At 44.6% G+C, this 21,589-nt stretch overlaps 3 protein-coding genes across 8 annotated transcripts in view; 2 read left to right on the forward strand and 1 right to left on the reverse strand.

Annotated features, from left to right (window-relative positions):
• Positions 1 to 21,589, forward strand: part of LOC147646837 (uncharacterized) — a 410,249-nt gene that overhangs the window by 133,908 nt on the left and 254,752 nt on the right. The gene's annotated exons all lie outside the window — the stretch shown is intronic.
• Positions 1,526 to 21,589, forward strand: part of LOC147646843 (uncharacterized) — a 72,462-nt gene continuing 52,398 nt past the window's right edge. The window contains exons 1-6 of one of the 6 annotated variants that reach the window (XM_086872876.1): positions 1,526 to 3,109; positions 10,350 to 11,353; positions 12,197 to 12,264; positions 12,500 to 13,938; positions 14,215 to 14,311; positions 15,480 to 15,559. The gene's annotated coding sequence lies outside the window, so the exon portion shown is untranslated. The remainder of the gene's footprint in view (positions 3,110 to 10,349; positions 11,354 to 12,196; positions 12,265 to 12,499; positions 13,939 to 14,214; positions 14,312 to 15,479; positions 15,560 to 21,589) is intronic. The other 5 variants (XM_086872883.1, XM_086872880.1, XM_086872882.1 and 2 more) reach the window with 5 other exon arrangements.
• On the reverse strand, positions 16,439 to 17,974 carry LOC111942715 (uncharacterized). Its single transcript, XM_086872913.1, has 2 exons — positions 17,912 to 17,974; positions 16,439 to 17,725 (listed from the first exon to the last, which is right to left on the reverse strand). The coding sequence occupies exons 1-2, from the start codon at positions 17,972 to 17,974 to the stop codon at positions 16,982 to 16,984; spliced, it is 807 nt and encodes a 268-aa protein (XP_086729039.1). The 3' UTR covers positions 16,439 to 16,981.

Raw genomic sequence — 21,589 nt, forward strand, 5'->3', positions numbered from 1 at the left:
TTTAAAAGTCTTGACAATGAAAAGTAACACTAAAACATAATAATAACAACAACAAGACCAAGAAATAAAGCCCCGAATACCAACAGTCAGCTCAGAAACATGTTTTTGTTTGTAGTAATAGAGTAGTACTAAAGAAATAAATGAAAGCGATTTAATTTGTAATTCAGACAAAAGATGTTTCATCTTTTTCCAAGGTTCTGGTCCCCTTCCTCCAGGGTCATTTCCTTTACTCACCCACTTTCTAATAGGTAGAACGGAGTTAAGCACACAGGAAAAGACAACAGCTCCTGTTTCCAAGATTAGCAGCCACCACTCCAGAGACCCTGAATTGCCCCCAGGCACGTGTGTGCACTTGAAGGGTGAGCGGGTGTTGGGGACAGAGATCTCAAACTCCTTCTAAGGCTGTGAGAAACCCACAAGTGGCAAAGTATCATTGTGGGTCAGCTCCTGCTGAAATTCCATTCCCCCACACCCTCCAAATGGGCAGGCAGGGCTGGGCTCTGGCAGGGTTCAGTTTTGAGTGCCTTGTGCTCCCTGGCATGGAAGTGATCCTATGAACTCTGGCATTGATGGACTGTGGTATGGCTGCTGAAAGAGGAGGGGGAATCTCAGGAGACAGGAACGTCTCTTGTTCTCCCTTCTCCCTGCAGAACCCCCTCCTTAAAGAGAAATGCCTGTGCCGGGTTTCCATGAGACCCCTTCCCTCAGGCCAGTGTCTGAGCCACTGTGTGGTCTGCAGGAGCCAAAGCCAGAGGAGTCCCAATATCAGTCACCCCACGGTCCCCACACAGCAGGAGAAAGCACTGCTTGCAGTGGGGCTGCTGATCTGTGACCTGTCCTGGTTCCATCCACCCCACTCCTCTCAGCAACAGACACCAGAAGGATCCCAGGAAAGCCACAGTGCTGTACCAGATGTCAGGAGCACTCCCTGCTGTGGCCTCAGGGATGCTGGGTGACCTCGTCAATGAGGATCTGTGGCTGGTGATGGAATGTGTGGATGGAGTGTGTGGATGGAGGTTGTTGGAGACACGCATGGGGCTGAAGGAGAGATGGCAGCTGTTAGTCGGGAGGGCAGGGACCCCTCTTGAGAGTCCATTGCCTTGGACACCCTCAGCCACAAGATGTCCAAGAAGTCACACAAGGCCTTGGCACTCTCAGCCTTCTTTCCCCCAAGTTCCAGCTTCATGTACAGTTACAGCAGAGAACGTTGCTTGTTTCTAGAACAAAGATCCCAGATGGAACAAGCCTTGCTGGTTTTAGTCAGAAACATCAGTGACCAAAAGTTGTATTTCCTTTGGTTTGGTCACATCTTTGTTCATTCTCAGTGTTCAGGCTGGGCTGTGGGGTGTCCTCATTTGCTGCATTTTCTGAGTTCCTCTTGGATCCTTTGAGCAATAGGTTGTGCCCTCTGAGGATCCTTTGTGCTCCTTGGTGACCCAGGAGAACCTTGCAGGCAATTTTTGGGGGAGCTGCTGCTGTGATGTCACAAGAACGTTGCCGTGTCCTTGTGGTGTTCTCGTTGCTGTGGGGCACAGAGGCCTCAGTGTCAGAGCGGCTCTGGGCACCTGCTCATTGCCTGAGGATCGTTCTGCCCGAAGAATTCTCAGCAGCCAGCCCAGCCCCTGATGGGTGTCCTTCTGTCCTTGCAGGGGGACAGACAATCTGCAGTCATGTGCAGCACAGCCAAAATGATCCAGCAAGTGCTTGCTGCAGTTTGCACTCTGGACTCTGTGGCTTCTTATGGGTATTTTTTAACCCACTGGGCCCTGAAGTTGAGGATTTCCCCAGGTGCACCATGTGTGCCTTTGGGATTGCTCTGGGCCTTTTGTTCTTTCATTGGAACGGAGGTGATTTTGAATGAAAATTGCCATTAAGATGCCATTTATTTGGGGAAGCTCCTGCCAACAACTTCTTAAAAAAGGGGTTGTTTGTAGCCAGCAGGGTGTGCACAGCACTTGGAATGGAGCCTGGGGGGTTCTGTTCCCCAAGAGGAGAGTCTGTGGCAGCGGACCCTGGCACTCCCTCTGTTTGCTCACCCAGCCAAAAACTGGACACAGCCTTATATTTTGTGCTGTTCTCTTGCTTCCTGTGTGATCCAAAAGGACTATGACTCCAGGAGGGAAGTTGTTAAAGTAAAATGCTCTCTCTTGGCATTAACTTCTTGTGTGGGATTTTCCAGCACAGGAAGCTTTTTCTCCTAACAGCATCTGGTTCAGGTGAAGGTCCCCTCACACATGGATACTGGGAAGCTCCTTCTTCAGTGGGCAGGAAAAAAACCTTTGGTGTTCAGAGATCCCAGCTGTTCCCTTTCAACACCAGTATGAGCCCACTAAGCTCCAGTATGATCCTTGGATCATCCTGTCACATGGCAGCACTCCCAGGATGATTCCATTTGCCTCTGACTAGATCAACCCAGTCAGTCCCAGTATGATGCCGTTGGCTCCCAGCACGCTCCCAGTTGCTCCCAGTCACCCCCAGTATGGGGGATGATGTGCATGGTATATTCCCAGTCATTCTCAGATACTCCCAGTATGAGTCCAGTCACTCCCAGTATGATCCAAAACTGGATTGGTGGGAGGCTTCATGGAATCCTAGAGACCATTGTGACACTCTAGGGCCCCATGGAACTATGGTGACAGCAGGTTGGCTGGGAGTGTTGATGTGCTGCAGGGTAGGAGGGCTCTGCACAGGCAGCTGGACAGGCTGGATCCAGGGCCCAAACCCAACAAGGTGAGGTTTAACAAGTCCAAGTGTCGGGTCGTGCACTTTGGCCCCAACAACCCCTGCAGTGCTACAGGCTGGGGACAGAGTGGCTGGACAGCAGCCAGGCAGAAAGGGACCTGGGACACTGATGAACAGCAGGCTGGGCATGAGCCAGCAGTGTGCCCAGGTGGCCAAGAAGGCCAATGGCTCCTGGCCTGGATCAGGAACAGTGTGGCCAGCAGGAGCAGGGCAGGGATTCCTCCCCTCTACTCTGCACTGGTTGGGTAGCACCTCGAGTGCTGTGTCCAGTTCTGGGCCCCCAATTTATTTAGGAATGCCATGGATGGGCTGGAGCATGTCCAGAGAAGGGCAACAAGGCTGGTGAGGAGTCTGGAGCACAAGTCCTGTAAGTGATAGTAAAAGGTCTCAAAATGTTAGAAAATTCGGGGACTTAGAAAGGAATTTAGGTTTGGAAAGGCCTTGGAAAAGTTGGCCCTGGGAAATGTTAGGCCTTGTACTTGATAAAAATCAGGTCAAAACTGCACCTGTGTAATCAGTAGATGATGATGATACACTTGTTAGATATGATTGGATATAATTATTGTTTAAAGAACATGAAGAACAATGTTAGGGGGCTGGGGGGATCAGGAGAAATCCATGCTTGGGTAAAAACAATGCATATGATAGAACAATGTAAGGTTAATAATTAATATGTAAGTTAAATAATGCTAGAGTATAAAACATGTTGACTTTAAAACCAAGATGGGTCAGATTTGGGTATGTGTACCCCTGACACTCAGATCCCTTAATAAAGCCCCTGCATATAATCATTTGTGATTATGTGTGTTCCTGAATGCTAACAATTTCATCAGATTTTACTGGAATTTTGTGAGATATTTCTGGAATGTTGTGGATTTTTGTGGAATTTTGTGGGATATTGAGGAGACTAGAAAATTTTTGAGGGATCTTTCTTAGATTTTGTGGAAATTTGTGGAGATTTTATGGGATGTTTCTGTAATTCGGGTGGGTTTTGAGAAGATTTACAAATTTTGTGGGATGTTTGTGGAATTTTGTGGGATTTTTTTGGATTGTTGTAGAATTTCCTAGAATTTTTGGGGATTTTGAAGAGACTTGAGGAATTTTGAAATATTTTTCTTAGATTGCGTTTAAATTTGCAAAGATTGTGTGGAATATTTCTGGAATTTGGTAGGGTTTTGAGAAGAGTTATGTAATTTGATAGGGTTTTTCTGGAATTTTGTGGATTTTTTTTGAATGTTGAGGAATTTTCTGGAATTTGGTGAGATTTTGAAGAGACTTGAAGAATTTTGAGAGGATTTTCTTTGTGCGGAAATTTGTGGAGATTTTGTGGGATATTTCTGTGATTTGGTAGGGTTTTGAGAAGATTTTGGGAATTTTGTGAGATGTTTTTGGAAATTTGTAAGATTTTTTTGGAATGTTGAAATATTTTCTAGAAATTTGTGGGATTTTGGTGAGACTTGAAGAATTTTGAGGTATTTTTCTTAGATTGTGTGGAAATTTGTGGAGATTTTGTGGGATGTTTCTGGAATTTGGTAGGGTTTTGAGAAGATTTAGGGAGTTTCTTGGGATGTTTGTGGAATTTTATGGGATGTAGCTGGAATTTTTGTGGGATGTTTTTGGAATTTTGTGTAATGTTTGTGGAATTTTGAAGGACTTTACGGAGACATGAAGAATTTTGAGGGATTTTTCCTAGATTGTGTGGAAATTTGTGGAGATTTTGTGGGATGTTTCTGTAATTTGGTAGGCTTTTGGAAGATGTAGCGAGTTTGTTGGGATATTTGTGGTATTTTGTGGGTGGTTTGTGTAATTTTGTGGGATGTTTGTGGAATCTTGTGGAATGGTTCCGGAATTTTGTGGAATGCTTGCGGAATTTTGAAGGACTTTGAGGACACACGAAGCACTTTGAGATATTTTTCTTAGATTGTGGGGAAATTTGTAAAGATTTTGTGGGATGTTTCTGGAATTTGGTAGGGTATTGAGAAGATTTAGCGAGTTTGTTGGGATGTTTGTGGAATTTTTTGCATGGTGTGTAGAATTTTGTGGGTGGTGTTTGTGGAAATTTGTGGGTTGCTTGTGGAATTTTGTGGAATTTCTGTGGAGTTTTGTGGGATGATTCTGGAATTTTGAAGTACTTTGAGGAGACATGAAGAACTTTGAGGGAATTTTCTTAGATTGTGTGGAAATTTGTAAAGATTTTGAGGGATACTTCTGGAATTTGTAGGGTTTTGAGAAGATTTAGGGAGTTTATTTGGTTGCTTGTGGAATTTTGCGGGTGGTTTGTGGAATTCTGTGAAATTTTTCTGGAATTTCGTGGAATTTTGAGGGACGTTTCCTCAATTTTGAAGGACTTTGAGGAGACACAAAGCACTTTGATGTATTTTTCTTAGATTGTGTGGAAATTTGTGGAGATTTTGTGGGAAGTTTTTGGAATTTGTTGGTATTTTGAGAAAATGTTTAGAATGTTGTCGGAGGTTCCTGGAATGTTGTGCGATTTTTTTGGTATGTTGTGGAATGTTCTGGAATTTGGAGAGATTTTTGAGGGGACTTGAAGAACTTTGATGTATTTTTCCTAGATTGTGTGGAAATTTGTGGAGATTTTTGTGGGATATTTCTGGAATTTGGTAGGGTTTTGAGAAGATTTAGGGAGTTTGTTGGGATGTTTGTGGAATTTTGTGGAAATTGGAAGAGATTTTGTTAGGATGTTTCTGGAATTCGGTAGGATTTTGAGAAGATTTTTCTGGAATTTTGTGGGATGTTTGTGGAATTTTGTGGAAATTGGAAGAGATTTTGTGGGATGTTTGTGGAATTTGGTGGGGTTTTGAGAAGATTTTTCTGTAATTTTGTGGGATGTTTGTGGAATTATTTGGAAATTGGAAGAGATTTTGTGGGATGTTTCTGGAATTTGGAAGGATTTTTAGAAGATTTAAGGAGTTTGTTGGGATGTTTCTGGAATTTTGTGGGATGTTTCAGGAATTTTGAGGGATTTTGACAAGACTTGAAGAATTTTGAAAGATTTTTATTAGATTGTGTGCATATTGCAGGAGATTTTGTGGGATGTTTCTGGAATTTTAAAGGACTTTGAGGAGACATGAAGCATTTTGAGGTATTTTTCTTAGATTGTGTGGTAATTTTTAAAGGTTTTGTGGGATGTTTCTGGAATTTGGTAGGGTTTTTTTGAGAGTTAGGGTATTTGGTAAGGTTTCTCTGGAACTTTATGGATTTTTTGGAATGTTTTGGGATTTTCTGGAATTTGGTGAAATTTTGAAGAGACTTGAAGAATTTTGAGAAATTTTCTTAGGTTATGTGGTAATTTACAAATGTTTTGTGGGATGTTTGTGGAATTTGGTAGGGTTTTGAGAAGATTTAGGGAATTTGGTGGGATGTTTGTGAAATTTTGTGGGATTATTTTGGAATGTTGTGGAATTTTCTAGAATTTGGTGAGATTTTGAGGAGACGAAGAATTTTGAGGAGATTTTCTTTTATTGTGTGGAAATTTGTAAAGATTTTGTTAGATGTTTCTGGAATTTGGTAGGGTTTTGAGAAGATTTAGGGAATTTTGTGGGATTTCTGTGGGATTTTACGTGATTTGGAGGAGACGTGAAGAATTTTTAGGGATTGTTCTTAGATTGTGTGGAAAGTTGTAAAGGTTTAGTGGGATGTTTCTGAAATTTGTTAGGGTTTTGAGAAGAGTTAGGGAATTTGGTAGGGTTTCTCTGGAATTTTATGGATTTTTTTGGAATTTTGTGGAATATTTTGGAATTTGGTGAGATTTTGAAGAGACTTGAAGAATTTTGAGAAGATTTTCTTAGATTGCGTGTAAATTTGTAAAGGTTTTGTGGGATGTTTCTGGAATTTGATAGGGTTTTGAGAAGATTTTTTGAATTTTGTGGGATGTTTGTGGAATTTTGTTGGATTTTTTTCTGGAATTTTGTAGAATTTTCTACGATTTTGAAGGACTTTGAGGAGACATAAAGAACTTTGAGGGATTTTTCTTAGATTGTGTGGAAATTTGTAAAGCTTTTGTGGGATGTTTCTTGTATTTTGAGGGATTTTGATGTGTCTTGAAGAATTTTGAGGGATTTTTCTTGAATTTTGGGGGATGTTTGTGGAATTTTGTTTAAATTGGAAGAGATTTTGTTAGGATGTTTCTGGAATTTGGTAGGGTTTTGAGAAGATTTTTCTGGAATTTTGTGGGATGTTTCTGGAATTTTGTGGAAATTGGAAGATATTTTGTTAGGATGTTTCTGGAATTTGGTAGGGTTTTGAGAAGATTTTTCTGGAATTTTGTGGGATGTTTCTGGAATTTTGTGGAAATTGGAAGAGATTTTGTGGGATGTTTCTGGAATTTGGTAGTGTTTTCGTAAGATTTTGGGAGGTTTTTTTTATTTTTCTGGTACTTTGTGAGATATGGATGAATCCTGAAGAATTTTGAGGGATTTTCCTTAGATTGTGAGGAAATTTGTAAAGGGTTTGTGGGATGTTTCTTGTATTTTGAAAGATTTTGAAGTGACTTGGAGAATTTTGAGAAAATTTTTTTGATTGTGTGGAAATTGGAAGAGATTTTGTGGAATCTTTCCGTAATTTGGTAGTGTTTTGAGAAGATTTAGGGACTTTTGTGGGATGTTTTTGGAATTATGTGGGATTTTTCTTGAATTTTGTGGGATTTTGAGGAGACTTCAAGAATTCTGAGGGATTCTTTTTTACATTGTGTGGAAATTTGTAAATTTTTTGTGGGATGTTTCTGTAATTTGGTAGGGTTTTGAGAAGATTTTGGGAATTTTGTGGGATGTTTGTGGAATTTGGTGGGTTTTTTCTGGATCTTTGTGGGATATGGATGAAACTTGAAGAATTTTGAGGAGATTTTCTTTGATTGTGTGGAAATTTGCCATGGTTTTTGTGGTATGTTTCTGTAATTTGGTAGGGTTTTGAGAAGATTTAGGGAATCTGGTAGGGTTTCTGTTGAATTTTATGGATTTTTTTTGAATGTTGTGGAATTTTCTGGAATTTGGTGACATTTTGAAAACACTTGAAGAATTTTGAGAAGATTTTCTTAGATTGTGTGGAAATTTGTAGAGATTTTGTGGGATGTTTCTGGAATTTGGTAGGGTTTTGAGAAAATTTTGGGAATTTTGTGGGATGTTTGTGGAATTTTGTGGAATTTCTGTGGAGTTTTGTGGGATGATTCTGGAATTTTGTGGAATTTTCTAGAATTTTGTGGGATTTTGAAGAGTCTTGAAGAATTCCGAGGAGATTTTCTAAGATTTTGTGGAAAGTTTTAAAGCTTTTGTGGGATGTTTCCGGAATTTTGAGGGATTTTGAGGAGACTTGAAGAATTTTGATGGGATTTTTCTAAAATTGTGTGGAAATTTGTAAAGATTTTGTGGGATGTTTCTGGAATTTGGTAGGGTTTTGAGAAGACTTTTCTGGAATTTTGTGGGATGTCTGTGGAATTTTTTTGAAATTTGTGGAAATTTTGTGGTAAGTTTCTGGAATTTGGTAGGGTTTTGTGAAGATTCAGGGAATTTTGTGGGATGTTTGTGGAACTTAGTGGGATTTTTTTTGAGTGTTGTAGAATTTTCTAGAATTTTGTGGGATTTTGAGGAGACTTGAAGAATTTTGTGGAGATTTTCTTAGATTGTGTGGAAATTTGTGAAGATTTTTGGGATGTTTCTGGAATTTGATAGGGTTTTGCAAAGATTTTAATGGAATTTTGTAGGTTTTTTCCAGAATTTTGTGGAAATTTGTGGAGATTTTGTGGGATGTTTCTGTAATTTGGTAGGGTTTTGAGAAGATTTTGGGAATTTTGTGAGATATTTGTCGAATTTTGTGGGATTTTTCTGGATCTTGTGGGATATGGATGAAACTTGAAGAATTTTGAGGAGATTTTCTTAGATTTCGTGTAAAATTTTAAACATTTTGTAGGATGTATCTGGAATTTGGTAGGGTTTTGAGAAGGTTTAGAGAATTTGGTAGGGTTTTTCTTGAATTTTATGGATTTTTCTGGAATTTTGTTGAATTTCCTAGAATTTTTTTGGATTTTGAGGGGATTGAAGAATTTTGAGGAGATTTTCTTAAATTGTGTGGTAATTTTTTAAGATTTTGTGGGATGTCTCTGGAATTTGGTAGGGTTTTGTGATGATTTAGGGAATTTTGTGGGAGATTTGTGGAATTTCGTGGGATTTTTCTGGACCTTTCTGGGATATGGATGACACTTGGAAAATTTTGAGGGATTTTTCTTAGATTGTGTGGTAATTTGTAAAGAATTTGTGGGATATTTCTGGAATTTGGTAGGGTTTTGAGAAGATTTTAATGGAATTTGGTATGGTTTTTCTTGAATTTTATGGAGTTTTTTGGAATGTTGTGGAATTTTCTGGAATTTGGTGACATTTTGAAGAGACTTGAAGAATTTTGAGAAGATTTTCTGAGATTGTGTTGTAATTTGTGGAGATTTTGTGGAATATTTCTGGAATTTGGTAGGGTTTTGAGAAGATTTTGTGAATTTTGTGGGCTGTTTGTGGAATTTTGTGGGCTGTTTGTGGAATTTTGTGGGATTTTTATGAGACTTGAAGAATTTTGAGAAGATAATTCTTCAATTGTGTGCAAGTTGGAGATTTTGTGGGGTGTTTCTGGAATCTGGTAGGGTTTTGAGAAGATTTTTAAGGAATTTCTTAGGATGTTTCCAAAATTTTTTGGAAATCTGTAAAGATTTTGTGGATGTTTCTGGAATTTGGTAGGGTTTTGAGTGGATTTAAGGAATTTTGTAGCATGTTTATAGAATTTTGTGGGCTGTTTGTGGAATTTTGTGTGATTTTTGTGGAATTTTGAGGGATTTTTACAAGACTTGAAGAATTTTAAAAGATTTTTTTATCGATTGTGTTCAAAGTGGAGGAGATTTTGTGGGATGTTTCTGGAATTTGGTAGGGTTTGGGGAATATTTTTCTGGAATTCTGTGGGATGTGTCCAGAATTTTGTAGGGTTTTGAGAAGTGTTAATGAATGTAGTAGGGTTTTTCTTGAATTTTATGGGGTTTTCTTGTAATGTTGTGGAATTTCTTGGAATTTTGAGGGATTTTTACGAGACTTGAAGGAGTTTGAGAAGATTTTTCTTCGATTGTGTTCAAGTTGGAGGAGATTTTGTGGGATTTTTCTTGGATTTGGTAGGGTTTTGAGAATAGTTAGTGAATTTGGTAGTGTTTTTCTGGAATTTTATCGATTTTTTTTGAATGTTGTGTAATTTTCTGGAATTTGGTGAGAACTTGAGGAGACGAATTTTGGGGAGATTCTCTTAGATTGTGAGGAAATTCGTAAAGATTTTTTGGGATGTTTCTGGAATTTGGTATTGTTTTGAAAAGATTTTTCTGGGATTTTGTGGGATGTTTGTGGAATTTTGAGGGATTTTCAGGGGACATCATAATTTTTTGAAAGTTTTCTTATATTTTGTGGAAACAGGGGGAGATTTTTTGGGATGTTTCTGGAATTTGGTAGAGTTTTGAGTAGATTTAGGGAATTTTGTGAGATTTTTTCTTGAATTTTGTGATATGTTTCTGGAAGTATCAGGATTTTGAGGAGGTTTGGGTAATTTTGTGGATTTTTTCTGGAATTTTGCAGGATTTTGAGAACGTTTGGGTGAATTTTTATGAAGATTTTGATGAAAAAGACATTTGGAAAAAAACGGGTAAAAGTGATTAAATTTTGCTAAACAAAGCTGATAAGCAAAACCATCCAAAGGAACCTGAACTCTGTGCTAAATCCGCATGGTTTGGCCTAACATCAGCCAAATGGGGTTAAAATCATCCCAAGGTGTCCAAAGTGCAACCAAAAGGGCATAGAAATGCCCAAACTGGTGTAAAACCCACTCCAAATGGCCTAAAATCACCCTTGAATCTCCCAAATGGGTGCAAGATCCACCCTGAAAGTCGCTGGTTTTGCCTCAAATCATCCAAAGGGCTCCAGCATCACCCAAACTGGCCTGAAATGCCCAAAAGGGACCTAAAATCACCCAAAAAGGGCTCGGTTTGACCAGCACCGGGACTGGGAGCGAGACTGAGATCGAGACTGAGACCGAGACTGAGACCTAGAGCGGGCCTGAGACTGGGACTGAATCCAGCACCGGCACCGAGACTGGCACGGCTCCAGGACCGAGACTGAGACCGGGACCGGGATCAGCACTGGGATCACTCCTGGAGCAGCACTGGGATCAGCACCGGGATCAGCACCGGGATCACTCCAAAACCAGCACTGGGATCAGCACTGGGATCGCTCCAGGACCAGCACTGGGATCAGCACCAGGACAGCTCCTGGAGCAGCACTGGGATCAGCACCGGGATTGCTCCAGGACCAGCACTGACACTGGGACAGGAACTGCTCCAAGACCAAGACCGAGACCAGGACTGAAACCAGCACTGGCACCAGCACTGAGACTGGCACCGCTCCGGGACCGAGACCGGGACTGAGAGTGAGATCGAGACAAAGACTGGGACTGGGAGCGCTCTGGGACCGACACTGGGACCACCACAGCTCCGGGACAGAGATCGACACTGGGACCGGAATCAGCTCTGGGATCGCTCCGGGACCACCGCGTTCACTCTGGGCAGTTTTGGCCGTGCCCCCAGGTGAGACTGGGAAGGGCTGGGAGGCACTGGGAGAGAAATGGGAGGGAACTGGGAGGGAACTGGGAGAGAGCCTTCAGCAGGGCGGGACCACCTCGGTTTGCATCGTTCCAGTGCAGCCATCCCGGTCCGTGTATTCCCGGTCCATGTGATCCCAATCTCTGGTGCTGATCCATATGGTCCCGGTCTGTGCAATCCCAGTCTGTGCAATCCCAGTCTGTGCAATCCCAGTCTGTGTGATCCCAGTCTTTGCGATCCTAGCCCATGGATCCCAGTCTGTGTGGTCCTGCATGGCACACACTCCAAGAGTCTGGAATTGCAGTTGCCAGCAAGGAAAAGATGTTCCTGCCCTTGAAGGCAAAGCTCTTGAGAAGGGGCCGAGAGCCAAGTGCAGCAAGATCTTACAGTGACATTTCCCTGCCAGCCCCCAGAACTTCACCCATGCTTGTTGTAGCTCCTGGATTGGGAATTAAATCAGGGCAGGGTCTCTGGTGGGAGCTGCCCTGGGTGCAGGGAGACGCTGATGTTAGCATTCAGGAACACACATAATCACAGATTGATTATATGCAGGTGCTTTATTGAAGCGTGCGGGATCTAGGGGTATCAGCAACCCAAATCTAGCTCCATCGTCTTTGTCCAAAGTGCACATATTTCTACAATTTCAGCTGGAGCAGTAATCACTGTAACAACCTTATCAATATTGCTTCATTAATATTGCTTGATTAGCTTTATCAATATTTTTTCATGACAGTTAGCACATCCTTGTACAAACATGTACAAATCTGATCTCTGGGTGGGTATCTTGGAATCCCCAAGTACCAGTTCCCTTTACCGTAAACATTTCAGCTTGCTAGACCATCTCCAATACCAGACGTTCTTGCAGCCTACTTCTTCTGACTTGGACTCCTGGAAAGGTTTGTGCAATCTCCTCTCAGGCCCTGAGGTTCAAGGGCTCAGCTCCAAATGCACCACGGGGCTCATTAGGATCAAGCAAATCCTAACAAACCATGGCTGTGCCTTGATTTCCCTCTGGTCTGGTGCAGTTCTTAGGAAAGTTTCCTACAATATTTATGGAGAAATAGTTCAAAGAGCTTCTAGGAAGTATGTGTTCCTATTTTAAAGGGTGTCTTTTATTCTTGTTCTCTTTAGAGCAGATGTGATTGCAGCATTCAGTGATCGATATTGATCCAGGGTCTCTCCTAAGGAGGTCTGGCCAGGTCAGAGAAGCTGTGCCTTGAGGTCTGACCCAGTGTGGACAACCTTGTTCCACATTCCCCAGCCCCATCCTGTCTCTCCTCCCTCACCTGGGACCTGCTTTGCTCAGAGAACTGGCTGCACTCAGGCAAAGAGGGGTTTTTCTTCTTTTATTGTAGCAATCTAAAACTTCTGAGTTTCCCCATGGAAATCAGATACCCTCCTCAAGTGTGTGCCAAGCCAAGGTGCCACCAAGGAGGTTCCCCTTCTCCAAGGCAGAACCACACAAGGAATGTTTCAGACACACAGGGAGTTCTACAAGAAACACAAACCTAGAGTTGGCTGAAGGCAGAATTAGAGCAGCTGCAGAAGGACAGACAAGCTTTGAACTCCTTGCAGCTGAAAGCACCAAGTGGGTTGTTGGGAGGTGTGTGAGTGAGGCAAGAGTGAGGGAAGGGAAATGCAGAGAGCCCTGGAAGTGCTTCTGTGCAGACAGGCTGTGGGAAAGGGCACTGCAGAGCTGCCCTGGGCCAGCTGTGAGAGTGGATTATCATCCCAAACTGCACTGGGCCATTGCAAGGGGCTGTTGCCATGGACACTGCACTGACCCCACTGTTGGGTTTGGGTGCCACAGCTGGCCTCATCAGATTTGAAAACTTGAATCAAATTATTCCCAGAGGTTTGGCTTGTTTAGGTCTTCTGAATGCTCGTGAGCCCTGGGGCACTGAATTCCTGACTTGAAGAGCTGAAGGCTGAACAAGCCTCTGGAGAAGTAAAACTCAGCACCAGCAGCCTCCAAGTTTCTGAGGAAGTCAGCAGCCCCCACTGAGGCCATCCCTGCCCAGAGACTGTGGGGGAATGGGCAGACAAGGAGAGCATCCCTGGGGCTGGGGAAGCAGAACTCAGAGGCACCAGCAGCTCCAGGTGGGAAATGGAGCGTGGAATGGGGCTGTGAAAGCCCTGCCTGGGCTGTGCCAATCAGGACAGACAAACCCTGACCCCCATCCCCCAAACAACTCTCTCAAGGACACATTTAGAAGGAATTACAATTGTTTGTGTCCTCTGAGTTGGATGCACTGGAGAAATACCTACAAGAAATTTTTTAGAGCTCAAAAGAACAAAATATACTTTATTGGCAACTTTAGAAACTCAGAGAAACTTTGTCAAAAGGTTTAATATGACATTCGACCAACAAAAAATATTTCTCAAAGCAATAACTTGGCTCATTCAACTTTAAAAACTCTAAGTTTTTAAGTTTCTCAAAATTTGCAAGAGGATAGAAATAGAAGAAGAAGACACAGAAAGACAGAAAGACAACAAAACCTTAGAGAAACACACACAGAGATACCAACTCCTGGATTCCAGCAGCGTTCAGATTGAAATTCCAAGAGGAGGTAGGGTCAAGACTTGTTCTTACCTTGTGGTCAGCCTTAAATTCCCCTTGGTCTTCCTGGGCCCTTTCCCCAGGTGGGATTTCCCATCATTTGGTCACTCAGGAGCTGGGCTGGGTGCTCCAGAGGTGGGTGTGGAGCATTGCCTTTGGTGTGCCAGGGACTGGCAGACACTGCTGGACTGGGATAGAGGCTCTGGGGGGATTGGGGTTACAGGGCAGTGCAGTGCTGGGGTTACAGGGCAGGACAAGGCTGGACTTGCCCCTTCCTTCCCCACAGACAAGATGTTTCCAGCCAAAAGCCTCCTCCAGTCTCTCACAACAGGCAACGTTGGAGGTGGAATCCCAGTTCTGGCCATGGATACCTGGCTGAGAAGGTCAGTTCTTTTTCATTGGAGGGAAGTACAGAGCCCCAGGGTTTGGAAGGCAAGTGAGACATGGACATCAGGAGGCCAAGGCCAGCCAGACTTGCCAATAATGGCAGACTTCATCTGGGAGCAGAATTTTCCTGGCAATATTCCTATGGGAAAACTGCTGAATATCAGGAAATTTGGAGATGCAATCCCCATTCTGGTTTTTGGTGCCTAGAGAAGAAGGACAGTTCTTTTTCATAGCAAGGAAAGCATGGAGCCCCAGTGTTCTAGTAGCAGATGAGAAGTGATCCTCAAGAGGCCCAGGTCAGCCACACAAGTCAGGCCAAGCCAGACCTGTTCTGTGTTCCCTTGGTTCTATTGGGCCCTGCAGTGTCACAATGGTCTCTGTGGTTCCACAGGTCCCAAAATGTCACAATGGGCCCTTGGTCCCATGGAGCCCCCCAGGGTCACTCTGGTTCCCTTGGATCCATGAGGCCCCATGGTATCACAATGGATCCTTGGTTCCATGGAGCCCCACAGTGTCAGAATGTTCTGCTTGGTTCCATTGGGCCCTGTAGTGTCACAATGGTCCCTTGGTTCCATGGGGCCCTGTGCTGGTGCATTCCCCCCTGCCCTTCTCAGGCCGCCCTGCCAGCTGAGAAATGCTCCTTGGGCCTGGGCCTTGGCCAACAGCCCCTGGGCTCAGCTCCTCTGCAGCTCATCAGAAACACTGTCTGCTCCCAGGCACTGCTGCTGTCCATGCAGCTCCTGCTTGCTTCAGGAGCAGCCCTGGGAACTGTTTCTGTTCCCTCCGTGGCACAACATCCCTGTTCTCAGCCTTGCAAAGAAAGCTGTTGATGCCAGGTGTGGCCAGGATGAAACATTGCTGTGCCTGAAGCCCCTCTCTTGGGGCCTTACAAACAGCGCTCCAAAAGGAGCCCCTTGCAGCTCTCCTGGGCCAGCCACCTCCCTCGGAGTGGGGCCTCTGTGAGCCGGGAACTCTCCCGTTTGCTGCACTTGGGGCATCCCCAAACAAGGATGGAGCCTGGGCCAATCCCCCCACTCCTCCAGGCTCAGCCCTTGGCCTGCTGGGGAGATGCCAAAGCATCCACAGGGAGCATTTCGCTGCCCTGCAGGGGAATTTCTCACAGCTGCCTTGCACTGCCTCTTTGTGTCTGTGTGCACACACCAGTGCTGTGCCCTGGCAAATGTGGCAGAAATGCTGCTGTCGGAGGAGCTGCAGTGCCTTGGAGATGTGAGTCAGTCAGGCCTGTAAGTGAGGTTCAGTCACAAGGTCTAAGCTAAGTTAAATGCTGCTAAGTTTTGTTCTTTTCCTAACTTGTAATGTTTTATATATATATTATAAGCTAAGTTAAATACTATTAAATATTATTCATCTGCTAAACTGCTAAGTCATATAAGTTAGGTTACATACAGTAAATACTGTTCTTTTGCTAAATTGTGATGTTTGGGATATCAATTAAGGTTAAGGTATCAGTTAAGTCCTGTTAAGTTTGAGCTCTGTTAATCTTTTAGGCTGTATTCCTTTTATCCTTGCCCTCACTGTCCTTTTGTCACACACACACACACACACACACACACACACACACACACATATACACACACAGACACTTCTGGGTTCATTTTTGGTTTAGTTGCCTGGAATTTGTTTGGTTTTGTTGTTGCTTTGTTTCCTTCCTGTGCCTGAAGTGTCCAGTCAGGACTACAGTGACTCTTGCAAAGGAACTTTGTGCTGCTGGTGCTTAATATTAAATCTTGTTTTTGTTCCTTCCTTGCCAGGGATTTTTTAAACGCTGTCAAGCCCTCGTTTGCGACAGGGTGAAGGAGCCCTGGCCCAGGCTCTGATTCTGGCAGAACTGGCCAAACGCTGCTGGAGCTCAGCCAGCCCTGGAGCTGGGAGCCTTCCCTGGGGAGCCTGTTCAGTGCCCCAGCAGCCTCGGGGGAAAAACCTTTTCCTCACATCCAGCCTAAACCTGCCTGGCTCAACTCCAGCCACTCCCTCCACTCCTGTCCCTGGGCACCAGAGGGAAGAGGATCCTGCAGCCCCCAGCCAGGGACCCGCTCCCAAGGCTGCTGCCACGGCAACCAGGCCTGGCACCAGCTGGGATGCTCGGATTCCACGGGCTGGGCTTCATGAATGGGATTCCCCAATTTCCTGCTCCCGCTAAATTCGCGCTGCCGCTCACTTCCCTCCCGCCTCCCATGGAAAACACAAAAGGCAAAGATCCCAGGCTCGGATAAGAACAATTTATTGAGAATAGAAACAAGATAAGGAACTAACAGGAAGAGAAACAATTTGGATTACAGAAGGGATAAGACAAACTATTTACAGGGAAAACTAAACACCACCTGCTGGCTCTTCCTGGACATGTATTTCCTCCTGCCAGGAAATGACACCCTTCTCCTCTGGTGAGTCCTTTTCCTGCCCCTGGCAATGACCTGAGATGGGATTGAATATAATGACAGGGCCATGGCCATACCCTCACATTCTTTGATCCCAAATCATGTCATTGCCACAGGCAGGAATAGGTACAGGGGTGTTTTCAGCATGGATCACATGGAACATGGATCACAAAGTCACCAGGTCACTTCCCAACATGGATCCTCTGGAGCTGGAGCCATGGACAGAGCTCTTGCTGCATTTGGGGCTTTAGCAGGGCTTGGTGGAGGCACTTACTGGTGCCTCCGTTGGTGTTTGATCAAGTGAGAGTGCCTGGAGAAGCTCTTCCCACACTGGGGACATTCGTAGGGCCTCTCCCCAGTGTGCATGAGTTTGTGGGTACTGAGGCTGGAGCTTGGGCTGAAGCTCTTCCCACATTCCCCACATTCATAAGGCCTCTCCCCAATGTGGATCCGCCGGTGCCTGACGAGGGTGGAATTGTGCTTGAAGCCCTCCCCACAGTCAGGGCAGCAGAAGGGCTTCTCATCTGTATGAATCTGCTGGTGTATGAGGAGATTGGAGCTGGTCTGAAACCTCTTCCCACACTCAGGACACTCGTAGGGCCTCTCCCCAGTGTGGATGCACTGGTGGATGATGAGTTGGGAGTTGAAGCTGAAGCCCTTCCCACATTTCTCACACTCATAGGGCCATTCCCCAGTGTGGATCATCTGATGCTGGATCAGTTTGCTGCTCCGGCTGAAGCTCTTCCCACATTCCAAGCACTTGTAGCGCTTCTCCCCATCCTGAAGCTGCTCATGGACCACCAGCTCAGAGCCCCGGCTGGATCTCCGGCCACCTTCCCGGCACAGGGTGGGTCTTTCCTCCTCAGAGCACCCTGGGATGGGTTTGGATTCCCTCCTCCTGCGGGATCTCCAGGGATTTTCCTCCCCGTTTGATTTTTGTGCTGTGGAGCTGCTCAAAACGGCCTCTTCCATGAGGTTCTGCCCTGGGGATTTGTCCTCCCTGGTCTCCATCCTCTGCTCCATGTCTGGGGGAGGAAAGACAAGGAGAGAATAAAATTTGCCTCCGTGCCAGAGGGAAGGGGAAGGAGATCTCCCCAGTGCGTCCCCGGCAGGACGGCGTCAGCAGCGGGGTTGTCCTGCAGCCGGGGGCCAGGCTGGGCTGGGAGATGGAGCAGGAGAGAGGGGGAAAGGGGCACTGACTTCCTCCTCACCTGCCTGGGTGTCCTGGGGCATCTTCCTCTTCCTCACAGCCTCCTCTTCCATCTGGACAAGGTCTGGGAATGAGAAATCCTGGTTTGGGAGAAAACAAGGAATGAGCACAATGAGTTTGAATGTCTCTTGGCCCATGTCCCTCTCTAGAAGCCACTGGATATCTGAGGTGTCTTGGTTTGAAAGGAAAAGTGTTTCCTACGGAAGGCAGAAACCTCCACGGAAATTGATAAAAATGTAAGCAACAACCCCTTCAAAATTCCAGAAACATCCCACAAAATCTCCTCCAATTTGCACACAATCGAAGAAAAATTTTTCAAAATTCTTCAAGTCTCGTAAAAATCCCTCAAAATTCCACAAAAATTCCATGAAATTCCACAAACAGCCCACAAAATTCCACAAACAACCCATCAAATTCTCAAAATCTTCTCAAAACCCTACCAAATTCCAGAAACATCCCACAAAATCTCTTCCAATTTGCACACAATCGTAAAAAAAATCCCTCAAAATTCTTCAAGTCTCCTCAAAATCCCTCAAAATTCAAGAAAAATCCCACAAAACCTTTACAAATTTCCACATAATCTAAGAAAATCTCCTCAAAATTCTTCAAGTCTCCTCAAAATCCCACAAAATTCTAGAAAATTCTACATCTCAAAAATCCCCACAAAATTCCACAAACATCCCACAAAATTCCCTTAATCTTCTCAAAAACCTACCAAATTCCAGAAATATCCCACAAAATCTTTCTAAATTTCCACACAATCTAAGAAAAATCCCTCAAAATTTTCCAAGTGTCATCCGTATCCCACAAAGATCCAGAAAAATCCCACCAAATTCCACAAACATCCCACAAAATCTCCACAAATTTCCACACAATCTAAGAAAATCTTCTCAAAATTCCTCATGTCTTTTCAAAATCTCACCAAATTCCAGAAAATTCCACAACATTCAAAAAAATTCCATAAAATTCCAGAAAAACACTACCCAATTCCCTAGCTCTTCTCAAAACCCTACCAAATTCCAGAAACATCCCACAAAACCTTTACAAATTTACACACAATCTAAGAAAATCTTCTCAAAATTGTTCAAGTCTCTTCAAAATCTCACCAAATTCCCGAAAATTCCACAACATTCCAAAAAACTCCATAAAATTCAAGAAAAACCCTACTAAATTCCCTAACTCTTCTCAAAACCCTACCAAATTCCAGAAACTTCTCACAAAATCTCCACAAATTTCCACAAAATTCTGGAAACATTCCTCAAAATTCCAGAAAAGTCTTCTCAAAACCCTACCAAATTTCCTAAATCCTCTCAAAACCCTACCAAATTCCAGAAACATCCCACAAAGTCTCCTCCAATTTGCACACAATCGAAGAAAAATCTTTCAAAATTCTTCAAATCTCGTAAAAATCCCTCAAAATTCCACAAAAATCCCACAAAATTCCACAAATTTCCCACAAACTTGGCTCCTCTCCCTGGGTGGAGCATCTCACAATGGGCTGATGTCATTTTATCAGTATTGCAGTGAGACTCAATGGCCCATTACCAGAAGATATCCCCCTGGGGGAAGGATGGGTGGTGGGAGAGATAAAGAAAACTGCCTCACCAGGTTTTAACAGCTGGCCCATTAACAGAAGACATCCCCCCCATTATGAGGGATGGGTGATGAAAGAGATAAAGAAAACTGCCCCACCAGGTTTTAACAGATGGTGATAGAATACATACTTTTGGTTACATCTTGCATTGTAACCCAAGACATGGGGTCCATAAAAATTTTACACCACCAAAATTCAGCCCTGAAAATGCCTTCCAGGAATTCCCCACCTCTGTTTTCTCCCTTTTGCTGTTCAGGGTTTACTCCTTGTCCCAGCTCCTTGGGGTCACGTGTGTACTGGGGGTCCTCTGTCTACTCAGTCCCTGACCTCTTCAGGCTGCTGGGAGTGCCAGGAATCTAAACATTTCCCCTGTTTCCATCTCAACACTTAGGGATGCTGGAAGTTTTTGGGGTCCCAGGGTCCCTGCTCCCCTTATTCTCTTCTTGGGGTTTCAGGGGGTCCGTGGAGACACCCCCCCCCCCGCCCCTCTCCAGGCTGTTGAGGGTCCCGCGAATCGCGGCTGTCCCCCTCTCTGGGCTCCCCACTTTGGGGTCCTGGGGGTCACAGAGCTCTGTTCCTCGAGACTGCCTCTGCCAGCAGCAGCCACTGGGAACCCCCAATGTCCCCCCAAGGGGCATTTTCCACTCAGCTCTGGAGTTCTTCATTTTCCAAACATCCCCCCCGCCCCAAAACGCAACCCAGGAACCCCCCAGGATATCTGGGCCGAGCTTGCCCTCCCCAGTCACCTGTGGGATGGCGGGGTGACGATCCCACGGATGGGAGGCTGTGAATTCAGGGAATGCTCAGCTGGGATATACTGGGCCTGATATCATACTGGGATAAGAAGCACTTGACTGGGATTACTAGGAGTGTCTGGGAATGGCTATGGACATGCTGAGGGCAAATGGGATATACTGGGGGTGTCTGTGACCATACTGGGGATGACTGGGAACACACTGGGAACAATGGGAACTGTGCTGGGGACAACTGGGACCCTGTGCTGCAGACAACTGGGAACAAGTAGGAGTGACTGGGTCTGCACTGGGTGCAACTGAGTGTGACTGGGACCATGCTGGGAGCGGCTGGGTGCAACTGGGATCACACTGGGAGGAACAGGGAGCAACTGGAACCATGCTGAGGGCAACTGGCATCCTGCCGGGAACACAGTGGGAGCAGCTGGGCCATGATGGGCAAGACTGGGACCATACTGGCAGCAACTGTAACTCACTCAGGATGTGAGTAAAGCACTCAGGATGACTGGGAGTGGCTGGGAGCAACTGGGATCAGGCTGGAAGCACCTGAGGAGTGACTGAGAGTGACTGGGATAGACTGAAACCACAGTGCAGGTAAATGGGAGCAACTGGAACCACACTGGATAATCATGGGAGCAGCTGTGCCCATGCTGGGGTCATACTGGGATCCCAGTGGAACTAACTGGGATCCTACTGGGAGCAAATGGAATGATGGTGGCTGTGACTGGAAGCATGCTGGGAGGATCTGGGGTTGACTGGAACCATACTGGGAGTGACTGAGTGCAACAGCTCATACCTGAGAGTGACTGCAATTGTACTGGGAGTGGCCGGGATCATCCTGGAAATGTTTTTCTGTAGATCTTCTGTCTTTCTGGTCTCTTTTTCTTCTCCTTCTTATCCTACATACCTGGAACATTTTTGGATATCTTAATGTTACCCAAAATCTTAAGGGTTAACACTTTTTAGGTTAAATGGGCTAAGTTAGTAAACTTAATGCTATGGTAAGAGTTGTATGTTCAGTTTAATGTTGTATTAAACCCTTTGCATAGTTCCATGATTGTCTATATTCTGCCAGTTAAATTTTGTATCATTTTGACCTTTTTGCTCAGTTGGTCAGAGAATGGTGCCAGCATCACCGAGGTTGTGGGTTCAATCCTTGTGGGGCTATTCACTTAGGAATTGGACTTGATGGTCCTTGTGGGTCCCTTCCTACCAAGAATATTCTTTGCATCTGTCCATTCTGAGAATATCTGGTTGGTGTTCCTCCTGTGCACTAAACTCAAGCACAGGAACCTTTGGTTACCACCAGCATTGAAGTGTTC

Source organism: Cyanistes caeruleus, unplaced genomic scaffold, assembly GCF_971803275.1.
Source record: "Cyanistes caeruleus unplaced genomic scaffold, bCyaCae1.hap1.1 HAP1_SCAFFOLD_78, whole genome shotgun sequence".
In the NCBI taxonomy this organism is placed as follows: Eukaryota; Metazoa; Chordata; class Aves; order Passeriformes; family Paridae; genus Cyanistes; species Cyanistes caeruleus.

Excerpts from the sequence above, each read along its gene's own strand:
- LOC111942715 (XM_086872913.1), bottom strand. The coding sequence starts at position 17,974 with ATGGAAGAGGAGGCTGTGAGGAAGAGGAAGATGCCCCAGGACACCCAG. Across the intron at positions 17,726-17,911 it reads CCCAGGCAGGTGAGGAGGAA|AGGATGGAGACCAGGGAGGA; the intron begins GTCAGTGCCCCT and ends GACATGGAGCAG.